Source organism: Lepisma saccharinum, chromosome 17 (genome assembly GCF_977018435.1).
Source record: "Lepisma saccharinum chromosome 17, izLepSacc3.1, whole genome shotgun sequence".
NCBI classification, from domain to species: domain Eukaryota; kingdom Metazoa; phylum Arthropoda; class Insecta; order Zygentoma; family Lepismatidae; genus Lepisma; species Lepisma saccharinum.
The window spans coordinates 26161929-26184155 of record NC_139245.1 but is presented as its reverse complement, the minus strand read 5'-3'; the positions used below and the strand labels follow the sequence as shown (position 1 = coordinate 26184155).

The following is a 22227-nucleotide window of genomic DNA, read 5'->3' as shown; positions in this document are numbered from 1 at the left end:
TTGGAACTCCAACCCAGAACCTTTGCTGGCAAGATTGTGAGTCTGCCACTTATTGGACTCTTTACTGGAGGACCAGTGTAATTTGATCTCTTCCTTAATTAGCCATAACTCTCATTGCATAATCACAAATTTATATGTACCAAAGAATGTACATGAACTATAGAATATTTATGGCAACTGCTCTCAATACATTGAAGATTCAAAGTAGAATGTTACCTTTCAGAATAAGCCTCTATAAATATTGATGCAGTAGCGCCAGGTTTGAGCTCAACCCTCTTTGGAGATATACTTGTTATCATCCTGAAATATTTAAGTAAAAAGATATGAGAGTGACATTCAAATAGAATCCTGAAAATATCACTTTGTAACAAACCCAGAGTAACTTGATTCTTTAAAAAAAAAAAAAGTGAAAATGTAGATAAGCTATATATAAAGGCCTGTCATTTTTACAGAACAGGTGCAAAAGAGTGGGGAGGGGGTACAAAAGGAGCATTGCAGCATCAGGCCCAATTTCATCTTATTCCGGCCCTGGTGAAGGTAATATTTGTTATTCAGTCTCTAATGTAACCTGCTACAGAGCTGGCCTACGTGTCTGGGAAGACCAGTTTTTTTTAGAAGGCAGGTAGTTTAAAAACTTGCCCTTTCAAAACCAGGAGGGGTGAAAAAAGAAGTCGTCTACTGGCTTTTTTCGAAGCGCCTATATAAGGGATTCTATTGAGTAGCGGGGGTTGGCATTTTTTCGTTGTTGGGAAAGAGGAGAGACGTTGGAAGTTCTCTCGATGTTAGTAGTGGCTGTGGCTAGTCTACAAGGCTAGCAGTCACGGGTCAACCATTCTCATGAAGATGGTACTGATGGTCTAGGCTAACGTACAAATCTCGTTTGCACCCAAGTTTTAATTTTATATTAAAGAAACTGCATTTTTAGTAGTGGCTGTGGCTAGTCTAAAAGGCTAGCGTTCATGAGGTAACCATACTTAAATAGAGATAGTTCTGATGGTCTAGGCCAACGAACGAACCTCTATTCTACATATACACAGGCTGTCGCAGAGAAGATGAGACAGATTTTTTCCCGGCTTGGCAACACTGCCTATGGTTTCGGCACTAGTCGCGTCGTGTAGGATGACTCATTCTGTTTCCGTAGCAAGTTGTCACATGTTGCGAAACCACGTTAGTGAGCAGCTGTGTTGATTTGCGTGAAACGTGTTTCGTTTACCCCTCCAGGTTTTTATGTATAACATTGCTTTTCGCGATGAGTATTCAAGATGAACAGCGACATGCCATAAAATTTTGTTGGCCTATAGGGAAAAGTGCTGCGGAAACATATACAATGTTTCAACAGCCATATGCCGATCAAGACAGACTGAGTAGAGCCACAGTATTACCAAGGAGTCATTGAGACTTGGCGCCAGCACGTAGCAAAAAAAGAGGCTGCATTTGAAGAACTCCTTCATATTGCACCACGATATCGCATGCCCGCATGCCGTGCAGGCTTTTCAGGATTACGCGACAAAGGGAAAAATAGAAATTTTCCCGCATCCAGCATACAGCCTGAAACTTGCACCCTGCGACTTTTGGCTATTTCCACTTTTACGTGGTCATCATTTTATGGCGAACAAATAATTGATCACCGCAGCGCAAGTTTTCTTCAGTTCGCTACCTGACGACGAATTTTCAGTCATTCACAAAGTGGCAGGAGCGTATGGATGCTTGCTTAGCTGTCAATGGTGCCTATTTTGAAAAAGATGTACGTCTACTCGATATGGCTGATTCTGAATAAAAATTTTGTGGTTTGTAATTTTTTTGTTTCATTTTAATGATTCTTGGAGGGGTCCATGTACATACTAGTCTTTTAACTACTACTCAGTCACGACTTTTTAAACTATTGCGCTCATTTTGGTCTCAATCGGCAGCTAATGAACCAAATTTTCACCCTAGTACATTTGCTAGCCAATGGAGGTTGCAGTTTTCCTATACAGAAATTAGTCTCACCTTCTCTGCGACAGCCTTTGTATATATAAATTACATATATATATATATATATATATATATATAAATCAAAGAAGGAGAAATGAAACACTCACTGGACAGTGAAAAAATTCAAAATTTTCACTAACTTAGTAGCATCATCGGTGTGTGAGACGAAAGAGACGGAACCGGCTCCCAAGACTATGACGTCACACAGGAGGTTTAAAGGTGTCCTATTATGTTCTGAGCTTGGCTTCCAAGCTCACTTGCATTTTGTAGCTGCTTGAGAGCAGGTCAGAGGTTATGTTGCTGGCCAAAACCAGTGCATTAGTGGCCATGTGGGCCGTGAACAATGGAGTTACACTGGAAATAGGCATCCAAGGCCCATATAAGTTAAATATGGACCTGAGTTAGTGTTACCACACAGGCAATGCCTTATTTGAAGTTCTGAGTGAAATTTTCGCCAATGTGCCGAAATCTGTGTCCCATGTCCAAATTGGGAAAGCCAGACCACATGGTTTGCAGGAAGGAGCCATAGGAGCATCCATCAAGTATCCATGAGAATGCATGGTTATATCTGGCAAACGTCCCACGGAAAGCCTGGAAAGTGTTCCCGTTAGCCCCCACAGTAATTATTATCTCAAGGAAGCATGCCAAAATCACCAGTAATTCAGGAAAATACCCATTCTTTGGTTCTGTGTACTCCATTGTGACAGTCAGATTTACCGTCGTCATTATTATTATTATTATTATTATTATTCTAACCATTAGCCGTAAAAAATGTGTTTAATCAAGGTGTTGAGTGTCTTTAATTGTATGTATATATATTTGATATGCCAAGCCAACGGGAGAAAGAAAGGAAGTCGCGAGTCTGACGGGCGAGCACCTGAAAGGTCACGTTATGCGTCTAAAGCTTAGGAAATTCGACCGTAACGACAGCCATTTAAATATCTCAGGTTCCAGCGGCCGGATTTAGGTGAAACTTTTACCAGCGCAGCAGCATGTGTGCCAGGACGGATGTGTGGAGTTTCGTCACGATCAAGCAAGAATTACGGATGCCAGATCGAATTGGTTATAATCGATCGGTTTATGGGCACAGATTGCAGTTGAGCTCTGGGCGCCAACGAGACTAGCTTAATCCGTAGGAACCAAACCTCAAGCACGACCCTGTCCAGCCTGGAAGACAATGGAGCGAAGTGGAATGACCTCTCCGGAAGCGTCCCTTCAACGACCGCCGAGCATCCTTTTTCGAAATCCAGATAAAACAAAGGACATGCTTTTTCGACACACAGTTTTACCGCGATTCTTGTAGTGAGAGCACCTCTGTGCCACCTCTCCGTATACCGTGGACTTTGTTTTGTTTCGCGAACATCAGTGTGTGATAGGCAGTAAGTCGATACGAGTGCGTTGTTTACCTCAACCGCTGGAGGAAGTCGAAGCGAGACTGTGTTTCCATTATAATCTTACGCCGTTTATAGTTTCTGTGAAACAAGGAACATCAAAAATCATGGCGGGCTAACGGAATTGAGAAGAGGAGAGGGGTTACCCTCGATTCGCCCGATGCCAGATGAGACACCGACCATTGCCTACAACATGCCAAGAAACCCGAGCTACGCCAACGATGCCTCCCAGCTGACTGACACACACACACACACACACACACACACACACACACACACACACACACACACACACAGAGAGAGAGAGAGAGAGAGAGAGAGAGAGAGAGAGAGAGATATATATATATATGTCGAACGCCGCCATGTTGACGTCCCGAAGCTTGAGATTGTCCGACGGTGATGGAGAAGATGCAGACGAGCCAAGAACGACCGCCCACCGCCCAGATGCAACGTCCGAATCGCGCCAGACCACGGAGATGTTCACCGATCCCGAGAGGAAGAGACGCCGAGCCCATTGACGTTCCCGAGCGATGCCGACGACCCATCGTCACTGACCTGCCGAGGAACCAGATGCATGAACGCTCTTCGCATTTTCGTCGTCGCGACCGAGGAAGAATAGGAAAACCTTTCGTGTGCATACTAAGTGATTTCAATCGCCCATGAAGATGCCAGGATGCGCCGTGGAACCTGAGAGGTGGTAATGTATTCATCTGTATGAATGTCAACATGTACCGGCTCGATTGATATTTAGAGAACGCCCTAGAAATTCGTCAACAATTTGAAAATGCCCACACAACTCGAAGCTTCATATCAAACTCCCGTTGCGCTTCTTATATGTAATTTAATTGTCTCAAGTCAATTTTTCTTATTTCTTGTGAGTTTTTTTTAATGATCTTAAATTCGCTGTTGTTTGTGCTCCTTTTGTATTTGTTTAAAGTGCGTACTAATAGAGTAAAGCGCCGCCCGCTTAATTGTTTAATCTATTTGAGGTTTGTTCATTTTTATGTGTAAGCGCTGTGTCGCTGCTAGCTACGTCAGGTCGCGTATGTGATTATTTGTTAAAGTATTTGCCTGGTAATATAAATTGCTCGTCGCGGCGAAGTGTTGAAGTCCCGCCTGCTAGAGAGTATATGTTTGCGTCACTCAACGGAGGTTATTGTTATGTTTGGAACCACGTGAGGTCAAGTACAAGGAAAATGTCCGCCCGCGTGAGCGTAATTGCTGTTGAGACGCTTTTGTTTGTGCTGGACAAATAATGTATTGTCACCGCACCGACCTAATTGTTTTTAAAGGTGAACTTAAGTAAGGGCTGGCTAGTGAGTTGAAGTAGCACTGGAGCAAAAATCACAAATGACCTGATTAGACAAAAGTCAAGGTAAAATTAAACGGGAATGCAATAATTAGGGCTCGTCGTCATAAAACCTGTACATTTTATGTATCATTTTGTGTTGATGACCCCGTAAAGATTGAATGTGTGAGTGAGAGAGAGGGAGATGTAGCAAATTGATTCTTGTTTTGTTATGAATAGAATATACTTTTTATTTTTCATGTTAATGTTGGGCTATATCATTTCGTACGCATGTCGCTACCCGTGATTTTCAGGTGTGCAGCTATCCGCTTCCCGGCTACAGGTAAAGAGGTGGTAATTGAAAGTATATGATTTTTTGTTTGATATGGCTAATCGCTATGCACTGTTGGTCACCGGTCCCTATACACGAACTCAACCTGGACCGTAACGCTATTTCACTTGTCCGAGGGAGATTTTGCCGCCTCTATCTAGGTAGTGGTAGCATTTGTTTTCCCGGGCAAGGGAGGGCGTTTCGTACCATCAAATGCCAGGTATTGGGATGTGGCGTGGAAGTGTGAAAAAGTGTGTGGCTCCCAGGTATGAAGTGTAGTGTGTGGAAATGGCTGATCTGTAAGTACAAATTCTTTTGTGTATTTATTTGGTGTTTTCTTTGTGTATCGGTGATGTCTATGCTTGGTGGTGGCCATGCCACAGATGGTGTTATATTTTGAATAAATGTGCTGTTTCAATGTGATTGACTTGGATATCATTGACGTGAGCAATAAGTCTATAAAAGCCTCCCCTACCTACCATTTTAGAATTTAGGCAAAAAGTTCGACTGTTGGTTGACAGGTCTCCCAAGGGATACCTGTTATGATCCATAGAACACCACACACAGCATAGGGTCTGTGTGTGGCAGCGTAAAGCATTGCTCTTTTGAAAAAGTGTTTTTTTTCTTCTTGTTATTCTCCACCAAACCCTCCCCATAACAGAGTCGCTGAATCTCTAAGAGTAGAATAATCTTAATAGCAATACATATTTAAAGTATCACCATTATATGTGAAATTTGCTAAATTTGTTGACTTCCTTGTTAATACCATAACTAAAAGCTGAGTAGTTGATGTTGAAGTCTTCATATTAATCTATTTTATAATTTTTGGACTGCAAATAACGTGAAAAGACCTAAAATTTATCACTTTTTTAATATCAGGTAATCAATTGAAAATTGCATATTTGTGTTTACATTTTAGATAAGGATACAAATACAAGATCTGAAAATCAAAAAAAATATATGCGTAAAATATTCATAATAAACTAAACAACCATTTTTACCAACCACAAACCACACATTAATTTAATCACAATTAATTTCAATTAATTCACTTTAAAAGCATCACTTCGAGCATATAAAACTTAGTTACTTCACTGAGCATTTAACAAAAGACAACTGACTGAAGATTGCAATAAACAATTGGCAATGTTCATCGAGATATACCGTATCTAGCAGTGTTCTCACATCTCTAATTGCAGTATTTATTATCTTGTCGAAGGCACATTTCATAAGCGACATTATTTTTCATGTGTTTCTCACCATAAGCTAGCAGACTGGAAGGAGCTACTCAGCAGCCTTTTCGACAACCTGAAAAGTTGCAAGTAGAGACTGCCACCAAAGGAAAACTGAAATTTCTATTTCTACTCCCGCACCTTCAACCCACCGGCTCCTGCAAATGTTGAAAGGTTGCAACAAATTGCAATATTCACGTCACAAATTTTATTGAAACAACAATATAATCTATTGGTCCATTGGCACTAATGGACAGGTGGTGGACTGCACATTTTAAAGATAAAGCACTTGTTGATGGCAAGGAAGGAATGTTTTCCAAGCAAGTCCCCCCCCCCTCTCTTGTCTAATTACTAGAGGCATGCATGAAATGTGAAATAACGCAACCTAATGTTAATTTTTCATGTTTCTGAAAGGTGCGAGGTGTATTTTTCTACCCTGGTTCGTCACGAAATGATGCGAAATGAACTGCAAAATGCGAAATAGACTCTTAAATACGAAATTTACTGTTTATATACCAATGCGACACTTTCTGAAGTCAGAAGTATCCTGTGAGTTATGCAATTCACGGAAATTTGATTAATTCTGCTGTAAATATTTGAGAAGCAAAAATGGACCCCCTTTATACAGAAATAAACTTAATATTCTGGTAATGATTTAATGTGCTATTAGAAGGTATACGTTTATTTTGTATAATAGTGCAGTTTTGTAAATCAAATTTGGGATGATATTCACATTTTTAAAACCAAAATGTCATTTTATATACTGCTATAACAGCGAAATTTCATTTTATTAACCACTTTTGAACCCGAAATTGACTGTTTTTATACCGAAATTTTGCTTTTTTATTTACCAAAAATATGTGCATCTACTAATTACATACAAGTGTGGGTAAAGAAGTGTGAATAGTGATTGAGCCACATTCCCAATTGTCAACATACATTTTTGTAGGGGGGGGGGGAGAATAAAGACACCTCAGTCACACTTTTAGAATATGTTAAAACCCCAGAGAAAGCAGCATTTAGTGACTATCAGTTTGGCAATAGTGCGCTTGTTCCCCGATCCTAAGGCAGGAGTTCAAGGTCTCAAGGTGAATGAATGAGACTGCTGCAAAAGCAAAGAAGGGGGGAGGGGAGAGGGGAGGGGGGAGTTGCCTGGCATACAGAACAGGCTTCTGGCAAATTTTGTCATTGTCAGGGCTTGGAAAATGTACAAAGCAGGAAACAAGAGTTAGGGTAAACATAAGATCCGAGATAAATATCCTGATGTTCAACATTTTTTTTGCAGGGAATTGGCTGAATGGATTTAGCGGGTAAACTTTGCTTGCACCCCTTCCACCCTCGGGCACCTTCACTCTCATGATTTTGTGAATTTAGATTAACGATTTAGAACAGATTAGTGCAATATAGCAAACTCTGGTGTGTATGTAGCACTCCTTTTCTTTCTTTGTGTACTTAATTTTATCAATAAATATCTTTCAATAATACGTTTTTCTCCTTCTGTCCCCCATAAAACATATAACTGGGACTTCACTGTATTATAATCAGATCATACTGAATCAGACACTGACCTCAATTGCTAAAATAATTCTTCAGAAATATAATGAAAAATGAAAAAGAAAAAATGCTACTACAAATGCTCAAATTTAGTAATTTACTTTCTAGTAACTTACTTTTCCTCTTCCTCAGAGGTAGAAACCTTTGTGAATCTGGGGAATGATTTTTGGATACCCCATGTCAATTGATGATGCTTCGTTCCATGGTTTTTTACCACAACCTCCAACTTCACTTGCAAATAGCTAGAAGCAAAAAAATAAAAATTACTAGGAATGGGACAGATAAATCAGTACTCTATCGGTATCGGTTGATATAGATATATTGGTGTATCGGTTTATCAGTAAAATTACCAATAATTTTACCAATTCGATATATCGTCTAAGGTCTAATGCATGATTAGCTTTTAAGAAGCTCTTTTCCAATGCTTCAGTGGGACCCTATTTATAACATGATTAGATTATTTATTTATGCTGCCCGGGTACTAGGTTCGACTCACGCCTACGGCATGATACGATATTATAAATATCTAATAATTTAGTGCTATATTCTGCCACTTTGTTACAATTTTTATGGATATAAGCACATACGAAATCTATGATGTACTTTTGTTTAAAGTAAATGTCTTCTTTTGCATTGCAGTCATCTTGTAACATAGATTTATTAAGGAGGTTAATGAACCAGTCGAGTGTTTCAAGAACCATTTGGAATTTTATATAAGATCGGTAAAATATCAGTTATTGGTATCAGTAGATTTGATATCGGTACATTATTGTTATCAGTTAAAATTTCACATCGACATATACCAAAATAATACTCAACTAACTTCATTCACATACAGAGATTATTATATGGAACTCAATAATAATTACATAGGCACAGGAAAAGAAAAGGTCATGTTAAATAACGAAACACAAACAAATACAGGACATTGTTGTTCAGCTATATAAACTTATCAGCTTACCTAAATCTGGGCCCAAAATCATATTCAGGTACAATGCAGGGGTTTGTTGCGATGCTTGTCCCAATTCCTTCTACAGATATGCGTATATTGAAACAGCGGCTATCTTGCACATACACCTTCAAACAATCTGAATGAAGGCCTGCATCCCTGATGTATAATTCCAACTCCAAATCTAAGGTTCCTTGTGGCTCAACAGATCCCAATGCAGGCGATACTGAGAAACTTGCATCTCCCTTTAAAAATGGTTAAAAAAAATAATTGTTACACAGCACCTGCCATATGTCAAAATACGAGGGCGGATTGAAAAGTTCGTGGCCTGAGTAGGAAGGAAGCTTTTAATTTTAAGTTTCATACATTAGTTGCATAGCTATATCCTTTGGTAGTCACTGTGTAAAATTTCATTTCATTTCATTGCTCTCTTGTTTCAGGTGAGGACTTTTAGTAGGCAGAAGTGACGGAAATTTGTGACATGGAGAAAATAGAGCATCGCGCTGTCATTAAGTACCTGCATAAAAAGGGCTTAACACCACAGCAAATTCATACGGACATGGTAGAGACGCTTGGAGACTCCGCGCCCTCGTATTCCATGGTGAAAAAGTGGGTGGCTGAATTTAAGCATGGAAGAAACAGCATTGAAGATGACCCCCGCAGTGGCAGGCCTGCAACGTCGACCACAACAGAAAATGTCAATAAAATTTGTGACCTGATTTTGAGTGACCGCAGAATCAAAATCCGTGAGATAGCTGAGACTGTGGGTATTTCCTATGAGCGAGCACAAAACATTATCGTGAACGATTTAGGGTTTTCTAAGGTGTCTGCGAGATGGGTACCCAAGTTGCTTTCAGTTGAACACAAACGCACTCGACTCACCCTTTCCCGTGATTGTTTGGAACTGTTTGAAAGTGATCCGGAGGAGTTTATTGGCAGATTTGTGACTATGGACGAGACATGGGTGCACCATCATACACCGGAATCAAAACAACAATCAAAGCAATGGAAACGACAAGGATCTCCTACCCCAAAGAAAGCCAAACAGGTGTTGTCGGCAAACAAGGTTATGGCATCAATATTCTGGGATGCTAGGGGCGTTATCTTAATCGATTTCTTGGAAAAAGGAAAGACTATCAATTCTGAATACTACTGCACCCTGCTGCGACGTTTACGCGAGGAAATTAAAATTAAGAGGCCAGGAATGCTGCGAAGAAAGGTGTTGTTTCACCAGGATAATGCGCGCGTTCACACGTCCCTTGCATCCATGGCAGAAATTCATTCCTGTGGGTTCGAACTGTTGCCGCATCCGTCCTATTCGCCTGATCTGGCCCCCTCGGACTTTCACCTGTTTGGAAACCTGAAAAAGTTTTTGGGGGGTCAGCGATTTTCTTCGGATGAAGAGGTGAAAAGTGCTGTACTGGGGTATTTTGCAGACCTTGAGGAATCATTTTTTAAAAGTGGTATAGCAGCGTTACCGGAGAGGTGGCTTAAATGTATCTCCCTCGAGGGGGATTACGTGGAAAAATAAAACATAACTTATCCAAATATCTTCTCGTTTTCTAGGTCAGGCCACGAACTTTTCAATCCACCCTCGTACTTATTTTAAAGTTAGTGAAAATTTTGAGGCTCAGCGAGAGATTGAACTTGGAGTTTTTGCTATTCTGTGCTGAAGTTCTCTACCCAACAAACTACTAAGCCAAACTATTGCTTCACCCCAAATTCCAGGTATTTTGCAACAAGAAGCTGCCTTTTGTCTACCTTCCTGCAATTAAAGAAACCACTTCAAACTGAATTGGCTATTAGAATTACTTACTAGCAAATAGATGATTAATAGTAATAGAACAAAGAAAAATCATGTAGGCAAAATAAATTTTAAATACACACAACATATAGTCATACCTTAATTACGCAACTGCCAATTAAATAAACTTTATGAATTGTATTTATTTGTATTGACTTAATAATGCACAAAATTTCCTAAACACTAACAGTTAATAATGATAAACATACCGTTGTTGCCTTGAAAATTGCAGGAATAGGTGAATCATTTGTAATAGTGACTTGTTCCTTATATGTTGTTAGTAGATGTCTTTGCCCAAAATGGAAAGCATGTGGATGAATGGTAATTACGGGTCCTTCACCATTGCATACTAGATTACAACACTCCAAAGGCTCTGTCTGGCCAAAGATGAGAATACTGGAAAAAGAAGTTCACACATTGAATATAACTATTATTATGAATTTGCCATACTTGCTGTAAGACAACAAAAGATTCTTTTCTCTGTAGTGCATCGACTTCATTACATTTCCCTCACAAACTTTGAAAATGAAATTGTGAATTCTTTTTACCCAACTACGAATGTTCCATAATTTTGGAAAACCTTAACATCGATCTCAGCAGCACAAAGAGAGAAGTCAATTGTTCTGCGACACAGTAGCTGCTCTGAACCTATCCACCTGTCCTCTTAACGGAAATCATCATACTGCTACCTCCAAATCACAGATTGACTTTATCCTTGTCTCCAAAAAATCACATGTATTGAGTCACAGACATTCACCAGTAGCCAGAATCTTTTACCATGGCATGATATATTTATCTCTCACACCCTCTCGCTACCTGTCACTGACATCCCACACAGCATGTTGGCCCATATCTTGAGGAATTGCCGCTATTTTCCTACGAATTTCAGCTTTCAGTTCTTCTGTAGTGCGTGGTTTTGTTCATGAAAAGTTCCCCTTTGAGGTAACCACACAGCCCGACATTGAACTGCAACCTAAACACTCGTTGCGTTCCAACTACAGATTCACCATTTAAAAACACAAGTTTCCACAACACAAGCATGATGTACAGCATTCCACTGCTCCATGTCGACTGAATCACGTGTCTAGCGAAATCTCAGCTCCCGCGTGAAGTCTGACTCTGCCTGACACTGCCAAACTAAAATCGTCAGATTTCCTTTCCAGACCCTGTACTTACTTTTCACTCAAGTTTTCACCACATCATGTGGCTTCATCAGGAGATAAGACAAGAAGAATAGTCAACGTTAAAACATGGGGAATGTAAGTATGGTTAAAAGGGTTAAAATTGACTGTAAAAGAGAGAGCAGAGTATCGTCTTACTCCATCTCAGGCTGGCAACTGCCGAGGCATGTCAGTGTATAAGTAAAATTACCAATAGTGTTTACAGAGTCAATATATCTACATATAGCCCATAATTTAGTGCAAAATCAACTATTCTGTTACATTTTTTATGAATATAAAATGCATAATTTGCATGCCATGGTTTTAAGTAAATATCTAAATATGCAGTTTGTTCAAAGCAAAACACATTCAAATTGCTTGATTACATACATTAATTAATAAGGTTAATGACCCATTCATGTTCTTCATACTACGACAGATCATAAGTTCTCAATTTCAAAAATGTTGTGTAAAAATTAATTGCATATGACAATCATGCTGTATGAATTATAACTCGGAGAGCGATGTAAAGGAAAAACCATATTGGCAATCATGCAGTACAAATTATTACTTTGTCAGCAATGTAAAGGAATGCCACATTGGCAATCACGCTGTGTAAAAAAGAGAAATGGAAGTGTGTTCATATTCTGTGGCTTATCTTATGGAAGTCGTGGTTGTGACTAGTTCGAAGCATGTGAATCTGATTGTTTTCTAATGAATTTCAAGCATGTTTGCATGTGAAACATAATAAAAAAACTTGAATCACTAAACTACAGACTTGTTATTTAAAACCTGAAAGGTAAAAATCCAAGTAAGGAAGTTGGTCGGTCCCCTGCTATTCTCCAGCTGTAAGCAGTGTTACGAGGATGTATAGGTGGTCACAATACAAAAGTTTTTATCTGATCAGTTAAATATCAGTGTACTAATATTACAGAAAAAATTGTGATTAACTGGTATGGTAAAGTTGCAAGTTACAAAAAAACAGTGCTTACCTTACTGTGTCCTCATATTTGCCAACTGAAGTCACTATAATAGTTAATGGAACTTCAATATTACTGTGAGCCTTCACAATACCTTGAGTCACTGATGAAGAATATCTAATGCATGACAATGAGTTCACCTATGAAGATAAGTTTCATATACAATCACATGTACATTAAACTCAACTCCTAACAAATTGTTCTAATTAATATTAGTATTCATCAGATGCTGAAAAATACACAAATCTTAAACATTTAAATTTGAACAAGTTATTGCAACATACTACAAAAGTTAAATTGTTCGTACATAATGTTACAGTAGAAATGAAGAAATATAAACTTACATTTTGTGGAATAATGTAATAGAATCCAGGAAAACTAGAATCATTGTGTAACATAATATTCACTGTGTATGGATAATTAACAAAACAGTATTGCATTATCATTTCTGAAGGACTGCAGACTATATCTGCAATTCGTGACTCCAAATGAACTGGGAGGAAGGTAGGATCAACATCACCAATATCCATCATTAAATTTGTGTTGTAGATTTTTACACTATTGGGTATCACTGTAACCTGGAAAAAGAGAATATTTTATTATTGCACAGCTATTATAAAATATAATAGATTTTCGTAGATTTTACACAAGAACAGGAGCAGTTATTTATGTATATGAGGTAGGAATGGAATGTGAAAGACTTGAAAGCAGTGCCTGTAAATAGAACTTAAAAACTCAATGCATTCGTCATTCCCTCACAGCAGAAATTAAACATTATACTCTGTTAAATATGAACAATACACGGTGTTTTATCAAGCTTTCAAAGATAGCGTAGAAATTGGTTTAAATATAAGATATTTGCCAATTCCAATAGCAGTTTCGATGTGCAGATTTTGGACGATATACATACATCGGAAATTAATTTAGTCACGTCCATAATAAAGAACTAGTGCTTACTGCAATCCTAAGAGAAGCGTGTGGTTCTATAATGCCTTCACTAGGCACGATGTGGAATTCTTTCGGATTTTGTGGTATAGTGCATTTGTCTGCAAGACTTCCAAAGACCTCAAATGAAATGCTGTCTTCAGTCCCATCGCCTTCTACTTCCAGAGAAAAGTGCACAGAAACTAAAGTAGGATTGCGTAATTTAACATACTTTGTAACAGGAAATCCTGAAGAAGGAAAAATCAAATTTCAATAACTCAGATTGGAAACAAAATGTTAACAAAGTACTTTCTGCACTAATCTACTTTCTAATGTATGGATAAGGTACTACAAATAACACAGTAAGTGGAAGGTATTTTCAATACACTGTGAAACTAGATTAAGTAAAGAAAATTCTGAACAATTTAATACCGTTCCACAAGTGAATAAAGAAACAATGCTCAGGGATCCTACCCATTTTGTGTAATTTTTACTTATCATCATTTTTAAGTGAAAATGTTGAAAACAATAGTCCTACCATACATGTAAGTATTTCTTTTATACTTATGACCACATGTTGTATCAAATTATGGTTTACAAACATGTGAAAAATGTATATTCATTGCATGTACAACAACCAAATTTAATATTCCTGGACAGCCTCACGATAATTGCACAATATTTTTATAGGCACATAGAAATGATGTGGAGTTTGGGAGATCTATACATTCACATTTTGAACATTTGTGGGGGAGGGGGGTTAATGTGATCAGCATCACAATCCAGCCACCTTTGCCCCCAAGGTACCGATTATTAGAGGGTGGTGAACCCCAGAGCCACTTCATGGAGGAACAAGGTAGGAAAAATTCCCAACCTTTAGATCACCCACCCTGAGATTCAAACTTGGGTCTTCAACATGGGCAGTCAAATGTCCTACTGACAAGATCACCATAGATCTATCCTTTTTTTTGGAATTCTATAACTTTTCCATGATTCTCTTCATCCATAGTTCAATTTCCATAACTTTTCCAGGTCTGCTACCAACGTCAAAGAATAAAAAGAAGAAAGGGAGTGAAAAATAAAAAAAGAAGCTAGGTTTATATACAGTCACGGACACTTCTCGGTTGTAGCGATTCTGTTGAAAGTCAATTGTATCCTTAGAATCCAGAAGCATTCGGAACTGTACATAAACTGGGGGTATATAGTAAAAAAATATGGTACTGATGCTGTCACATGGAGGAGGACACAGCATTCAATCACTTACTCTCTGACAAATTACTCTTGGTAATAGAAGCTAGTACACAAGCTTACCAAAAGACACCAAACCAAAGTCAAGATGTTTGACATCAAATTCCAGGATTGGATATACAACTTTCCCTCTGCAATAGTAAATAGTGTGTAATTTAATAAAAAATAATAAAATACTCCAAGAATCTAATGATTAATAGCAATAAGAAAGCTTCAGATCTAGACAGATGCCTTGTGCAGAAAATTGCATGACCTTATCTGTTGTAAAAACAGGGCAAAATACCACACCAGCATAAAGAAAAAGCCACAAGTGGACATCAATGATTCAGGGATATTGTACTCCTTCCTGTTCTTATCCCTGAAATATGGATAGGCCTATGTGGCTTTATAATTTCATTCTGTGTGTGGTATTTTGTGCTTTTGTCCTGACTGTAATACATATAAGACTATGTGAGCACCAAACATGACCTTCAAAGATAATATATTGTAATATCTACATACTAGCTCTGGCATCATGTCATGGCAAAGATAATATATAGCAGACATTCTAGATAAAGGAAGCATTTGAATTTCAAAACATCAATCATAACAATATTATAAATGTTCAATCTGCTTCTTCGTAGATAATGAAAAAGCGATAAATCATTTTTTTATTATTATTATATAATTCGCTTCTTAGTCTGAAGAAGACCATGATATAGGGTTGAAATGCTATGTGTTTAGTGATTTTTACACAATAAAGATGCCCTTGTCAGTATCTTTAGTGTTTTTTTCTAACGTGGAAACAAGTCTTAATCGTGTCACCATATTTTCATGATATGAGCACCCTTTGTTCCTCTTTGGCAAACTGTAATATTGTTGATACACATTGTTTGGGACTGGTCCCAGGGAATTGCATATTTTTCATGAAAAAGGTGTATTATGGGATGTGCCTCTTTGATCATTATATCTATTATAGAATCTGCTACACACTTGGTGGTGGCATATTTAAAAAAAAAAAAAAAACAACTAAAATCCAGGTAAAGTAGACATTCCAATCACCCTGTGGCTCATGAACTTGAAGCGCACAAAGTGAAAACACCAAATAAATAGATTCATTGATAATATGAATATTAAACAAATATTAGTTATTTGAGGAAGAAGTTTAGAATTTCTACTCTAGTACACTACAACAGCTTTCAAAAAACTAATTTCTATATTTTCTTAATATAAAAATATAATCTTAATCCTTACTTGAAAATAAATGAAACAAGTTCAGAAGATTCTTGTATTACAAAGGATATAGTTTCAATAAATGACCCTTGACGATTGCTTGAAAATGAAATAACGAACATAGTATGTTCCCCAGGTTTCAGCATGCAGTGTAGTGGGTTACATTCTACTTTTCCACCACAATTTAAAGGTTCACTCTTAAAATATATGTTTCCATCAATGTCTCCTTTGTTTACAGCAATTACCTATAGAAAATCAGTAACTGATTATTCAAAGTAATCTTAAACGTAAAATATGGGGAAACATAAAAACTGAAAATGTAAGATCACTGTTGCACTATATATGAATATCTTCAAACAAAACTAGTCAATTATATAATATAGTAATAACACAATTATATTCTAACATTATACAATCTATAATTATTGTTATCAACATATCAGACTAGTTGAAAGTGATATTTTAATAGTTACAATTTAACACATGCTTTAAAATATAAAACTCCAAGTAAATACCAAGTGAAAAATCAGAAGTATGTGTCACTTGTTTACAATCACAGAAATGTAATTAATATATAACTTGCCTCATAAAAATGCTGTGAGCCGAGAAACATGTAATCAACATCTAGACTGTCCAAATTTAAACGAATGAGAGGGCCCATTCCTCGTCCCTGAAGCTTCAGCAAAAGTCTTTGTTCCCGACCAGACACTTCACAAAAAGCTTTCCCCTGGAACATTTCAGCAGCATTTGGGCTGAAGACGACTGTCACATCCACTGAACTATGTGGCCACACTTCACCCTTCTAAAAAAATAAAATGATGGTAGTACAAACTAAAATGGAGTCTAATCCTTTTACTTTGGAGGGACATACAAATACAGAAGACACATGTTAGAAAGTTGACTATTGGTAGTTTATCAATATCTCTGGTACAGACGTAGCATTACCCATCAATGGAATAAAGTGGAACCTCCACTTTATTCCCAGAAGTTACGCTATATGAAGGTATGAAATTAGAAGTGGGGCTGAGTAAATACCAATGCTGATAATCTTGGAAAATTGAAACAATTTAAAGTAATCCAAAATATTTCTAACTTTTAAAATGCAACTGTAGCTATACAATAATAATCTACTATAGATTCACATTAAAATATTCATATTTTCACATAAGTACTTATCTCCAAGACCTTTTTCTCCCTCTAATGCTGTTGCCAAAATAATGAAAAATATGCATTTTGCAAAATTACCAGAATTTATAGACTGTGAAAGTGACGCATGTCATTTTTGGAAATCTCACGAGATTCTGAAACTCTGGAAAAGTATTAGCTGGTATCAGTGATAAAATTTTAACTGATACTTTCCAATATCGATTCTGATACCTCAACATCAGTATCATCTTAACATCAATTATAAGCTCATTACTTACGTAATGAAAGTTTCATTCCCACTTGCATTTTTATCTGTTTACAAAGTTAGTATTAAGTAGTCAATTTGATAAAAAAAAAGTTGTAGAAAAGGTCATAATACCATACTTAAGCACTCATACCATTTTTTACAACTTATTGTTTTTAATATGACGATAATATAAGCCTATAAAGACTCTTCATGCAAACTTTAGCCAATTTGGCTACCATACCAAAAATGTGCTGATCCAGCTACACAATACTCTGCTCTTTGTGTTTCGTTATATTTCCATCAACATATTTTATCTTGCGTTGAAAATATCATAATGAAATTACAATTATATTTATACTTATGACAAGGTCCATTCATTTTCACTTACTGATGGATGCAGACTAAACACTGGGTGGGTGAAGAGCATGTCCTCTAGATCCGCTTTTCTGTATTCGTCATCATACAGTCTGCTATACATTGCCTTCTGTGTTTCTTTATCAAAGTTTTCCATACCTGCAGTACCAAACTTCTTCTTCAACTCAACACACTTCAGTTTCAACACAGTAGCTTTCACTCTGGAACAAAACAAAATATAGGCCACAATAACTATGCGCTTACAGTGAGTCTGTCTTCGTTTGGAACTATTTGCTGCAACACAGAAAAACTATCAATAGTACTTCTCAGGCTAAGTTGATACCAATAATACTAATAACAGTGTGAGTGATGATATGGTTTATTTTACTACGCTTGGCTAATCAAGAAGATGAGAATGGGTGATGATATGATGAAATTGATGAAGGGACACTCACAAATAAGACCCATTCCCATGCTGGGATTCAAACCCAGGACTCCTGACATTGTAGCGTGCCATGCTAACCACGGGAGCCGGCAAATAATATCAGATTGAATTTAATCATGAATATCCAGTTAATTTCCTGGAATCCAGGACTCTCATGAAGTATGCAAAATGATTTTTTTTTTGCTTAATTTTAGTTAATTTTGCAACAATGGTAGTGGAAAAATAGATTTTAGTACTAAATGTGAGCTATTTTATCATTATGATCATATGTGAACTTTGAATTTTAAATTAAATCCAGTTAGATTGATGTGATATACTTCCTATGTTCAATTATCTGCATCATTCAGTATTAGACCGAAGAAACAAGTAGCACAGGCCCCTCTAATCTGTAAAAATGCATTCACTGTGCATACGCGACCAACAGATCAATCAAAATGACATGCAAGCAACATGTGCAGCTTTTCATGTTACCTCGGTACGTAAAGTTGCATTTATTTCTGTAGGTTCGTTTCCAAGTGACATGTGTTGCGTTGGGTCGGAAAGTTGCCTACGAGTGTTTGTAACAGAGTGAAAGTGGTATCAACTCAGGCAGTCATTTCAAATGCTTGAGAGTATGATAAACAGAACAAACTGGAGGAATGTGTATCTGGTTTCCGACGACAAAAATGCCTTGAGTATCAGTTATACATCAATTACTAGTGTGGGAATGACTGAGGTAAACATTCAAGGAAACAAAACTAGAATTTTTGTATACCATTCTTATACTGAGCTAGTCCCTTGCTCGTCTTTCACTTCCATTGTCAGTTTGGAACTTTAACCAGTAACACTACAAGACTCCAGAAATGGCACTCGGGATAGGCATTTTTCCTACAGAAGTCCATTACAAACAATATTTACATAGTTTTTATATAAACAATATATAGCACTACCCCATGGCCTGCAGGAATTAGAGTGCACAGGGTGAAAATAGTAACACTGGGTTATAATCCCGGATAAGCAAGGAACATTTATTATTTTCTTCCAAATTTATTAATCTTTCCATTGTTGTGATAAACTTAACGTCATAAATATACAACAAATAGTGGGGAAACAAAACAATTACCTTTCTTCTAGAATCATGTTGCCTCTGTTGAGCCAGGAAACTGTAAAAATATGTATGAAGCATACATACTAGGGTCATTATTTATTTAATTTTCATTTGAAGTGTAGATTACCAGAAGATCTCAATATAGATTTAGATAATAATTATTACGATAATTGACATTTGGTATTACAATAGTTATAAAATATATATAATATATATCCATAATGTTTCACACCAATTAAATAATGGATAGTTTACATGTATAGTACTGAGATAAAAATAAAACATAGATTAAATATAATGATGCAAACACCTAGTCTAGGAATTTGAGAGGATTGATGGCCCATATTTCCCTCCCCATGGATCTGTACCTGACAGACTATATGATATTTGAAGTTCTTATGACTATGGCAGTCACCACATCTCTCATAGGGTTCTCGCACAGACTATATGATATTTGAAGTTCTTATGACTATGGCAGTCACCACATCTCTCATAGGGTTCTGGCATAACCAAATAGTTACCACTCTTGTTTCTGTGCGAAAGGTCCCGAGTTCAATTCACAGTGGAAAGCCCTCAAAATTTACATATTGATCGAGCATTCTGAGGACAATTGGGAAAAGTGCAGGCTCCAGTCTCTAAAGTCAGAAAGCAGCGGTGATGGAACTCAATGCACTGACCATAGATGACACAGTGAAATTGCCACTTGGCACATCCTAGCCCTCAGAGGGCTGTTGCACCATGAAGATTAGTTTAGTATGCTCCTCCCGCTTTAGAGCTGAACAGTGCATTCATTGATTACAACCATATTTTGTTCAAGTCATGGTCAAACCTGCAGTTCTTGCTTCATATATTTGGTCTAGGAATTAATTTGTGCGGTTGTTACGCACACATTGAAGCTGTAGTTCAAACACAAAATACATAAATACCTTAAGAAAAATATTGTCCACGAGCCACCACTTTCGCCCATCTGTCAGGCAAGTTACGGATTCCGTGGCGAAAGAAGTCCTCATCCTTTGAAGCGATCCAGTCAGAGACCCATTTTTCGATATCTTCTGAAGAAGTGAACCGCTGTCCAATCAAATCGTTATTCATGCAATCGAACAAGTAGTAGTCCGAAGGAACAACGTCTGGTGAATACGGCGGTTGGGGTAAAACTTCCCATCCGACATTTTCTAAATAGGTTTTGACCGGTTTTGCGACATGTGGGCGAGCGTTATCATGTTGAAAAATAAGTTTATCATGTCTGTTCTCCCATTCTGGTCTTTTCCTGGCCAGAGCTTGCTTCAAACGCATTAATTGTCGTCGATAACGTTCTCCATTAATAGTTTCACCCGGTTGCAGCAGCTCATAGTACACCACACCTTTCATATCCCACCATATGCACAGCATAACCTTTGCACAGTGAATATCTCGTTTCGGTTGTGATGGACCTGGTTCACCTGGCTTCACCCAGGCCTTTTTTCGTTTCAGGTTCTCGTAATGGATCCACTTCTCATCGCCAGTAACAATGCGATGCAAAAACCCCTTTCTTTTCTGTCTTTGAAGCAGCAATTCGCAAATGGTTTTTTGTCTTTCAACGTCTCTGTCTTTCAATTCATGTGGAAGCCAATGTGACATCTTTGGAATCATTCCCATGGCTTTGAGGCGTTTGGAAACTGTTGTTTGATCAACGCCTAATGCTTCTGCAAGTTCTTCCTGCGTTTGACACGAATCCTGATCGAGCAATGCTCTCAATTCTTCGTCTTCAAATTTTTTTGGCTGTCCAGGTCGCTCTTGGTCTTCCAGGCTGAAATCACCACTTCTAAACCGTGTATGACCAATCAGCATTGGGCATACATGCCCACACACAAATAACCACAGGCCAACCTAAGTACAAGGGCCATTAGGTTGGCATCAGGGAAAGCTTGTGAGAGCTATTTTCCCAGAAACTTATACCCCCACCCCCAATTAGAATCATGGGTCATGTTTACCAACCAGTTGTCACTCATGGGAGGGGTAGAAATGCTTTATTTATAAAGAACCAACCATTGTTAGGCTAACAGTAGCCATTTTGGAGAACAAAAACCATGTGCTCCAAATCACATGTTTACTAAATCTTTTATTCTTTACTGAAAATCAGAGATAACACTCACCCATAGGTAAAATAATGCCTAATTTATTAAAAGTAAACTCATTTGCAATTATCTGGCATAATTAAGCCAGAAAAGCTGAAAAAACACTTTTGTTTATACTTTTTAAGCAATTGATAACTCTGCCATCTGGTGGGAGAAAGTGGCACTTCTCCCAAAGACAAGGAAAGATCTCAAAGGACCCCAGCTGGCCAATGAGAAGCCGTCAAGGCTGTGACGTCACAGAGGAGACTTTCAGATGGCCTATTGTGTTCTGAGCTTGCTATTCAAGCTCACTTGTATTACAGACCCACCTGAGAGCAGGTCTCCTGGAAGTTGCTGGTAAAATCCAGTGTGTGAATGGCCACCTGTGCCAGCAACAAAGGATACATAAAGGGAAAAGGGATCTAAGGTCCTGTTACAGTAAACACAGGCCTAAGTGTGTGTGACCAAGTGGGATATTGTGTCCACAAGTGCATTTAAGGATCCCAGTGAAAATTCAGCAAAATAGCGAGTTTTGTGTCCCTCATCCCATGTGGAAATCCAGACCACATGGTCGGCAGAACTGACGCCATAGAAGCATCCATAGGATATCAAAGAATATCCAAGTTGTTCTTAGCCATCCATCCAAGAAAAGCCAGGAAAACTCATTTATCACTCCCCCAAAGCCTTTGTTACACCAAGGAAGCACATAATATTAAATTTTTAGTGTGGTGTACCCCAAAATTGTCCATGTGTCGGGATGTGGCGATAAAGAGTGAAATAGCGTGTGTATGGCCCCAGGTATGATTGA

General features: G+C 37.9%; 1 protein-coding gene across 1 annotated transcript in view; it reads right to left on the bottom strand.

The window, feature by feature from the left end:
• LOC146001338 (hydrocephalus-inducing protein homolog) overlaps positions 1 to 22227 on the bottom strand; it is a 230199-nt gene that overhangs the window by 175737 nt on the left and 32235 nt on the right. The window contains exons 8-18 of the mRNA XM_083138652.1: positions 17829 to 18015; positions 16631 to 16849; positions 16069 to 16292; positions 14899 to 14966; positions 13621 to 13835; positions 13008 to 13241; positions 12676 to 12803; positions 10733 to 10919; positions 8732 to 8964; positions 7887 to 8012; positions 217 to 300 (exon numbers count right to left, since the gene is read on the bottom strand). Coding sequence (XP_082994778.1) covers positions 217 to 300; positions 7887 to 8012; positions 8732 to 8964; positions 10733 to 10919; positions 12676 to 12803; positions 13008 to 13241; positions 13621 to 13835; positions 14899 to 14966; positions 16069 to 16292; positions 16631 to 16849; positions 17829 to 18015 — 1905 coding nt within the window. The remainder of the gene's footprint in view (positions 1 to 216; positions 301 to 7886; positions 8013 to 8731; positions 8965 to 10732; positions 10920 to 12675; positions 12804 to 13007; positions 13242 to 13620; positions 13836 to 14898; positions 14967 to 16068; positions 16293 to 16630; positions 16850 to 17828; positions 18016 to 22227) is intronic.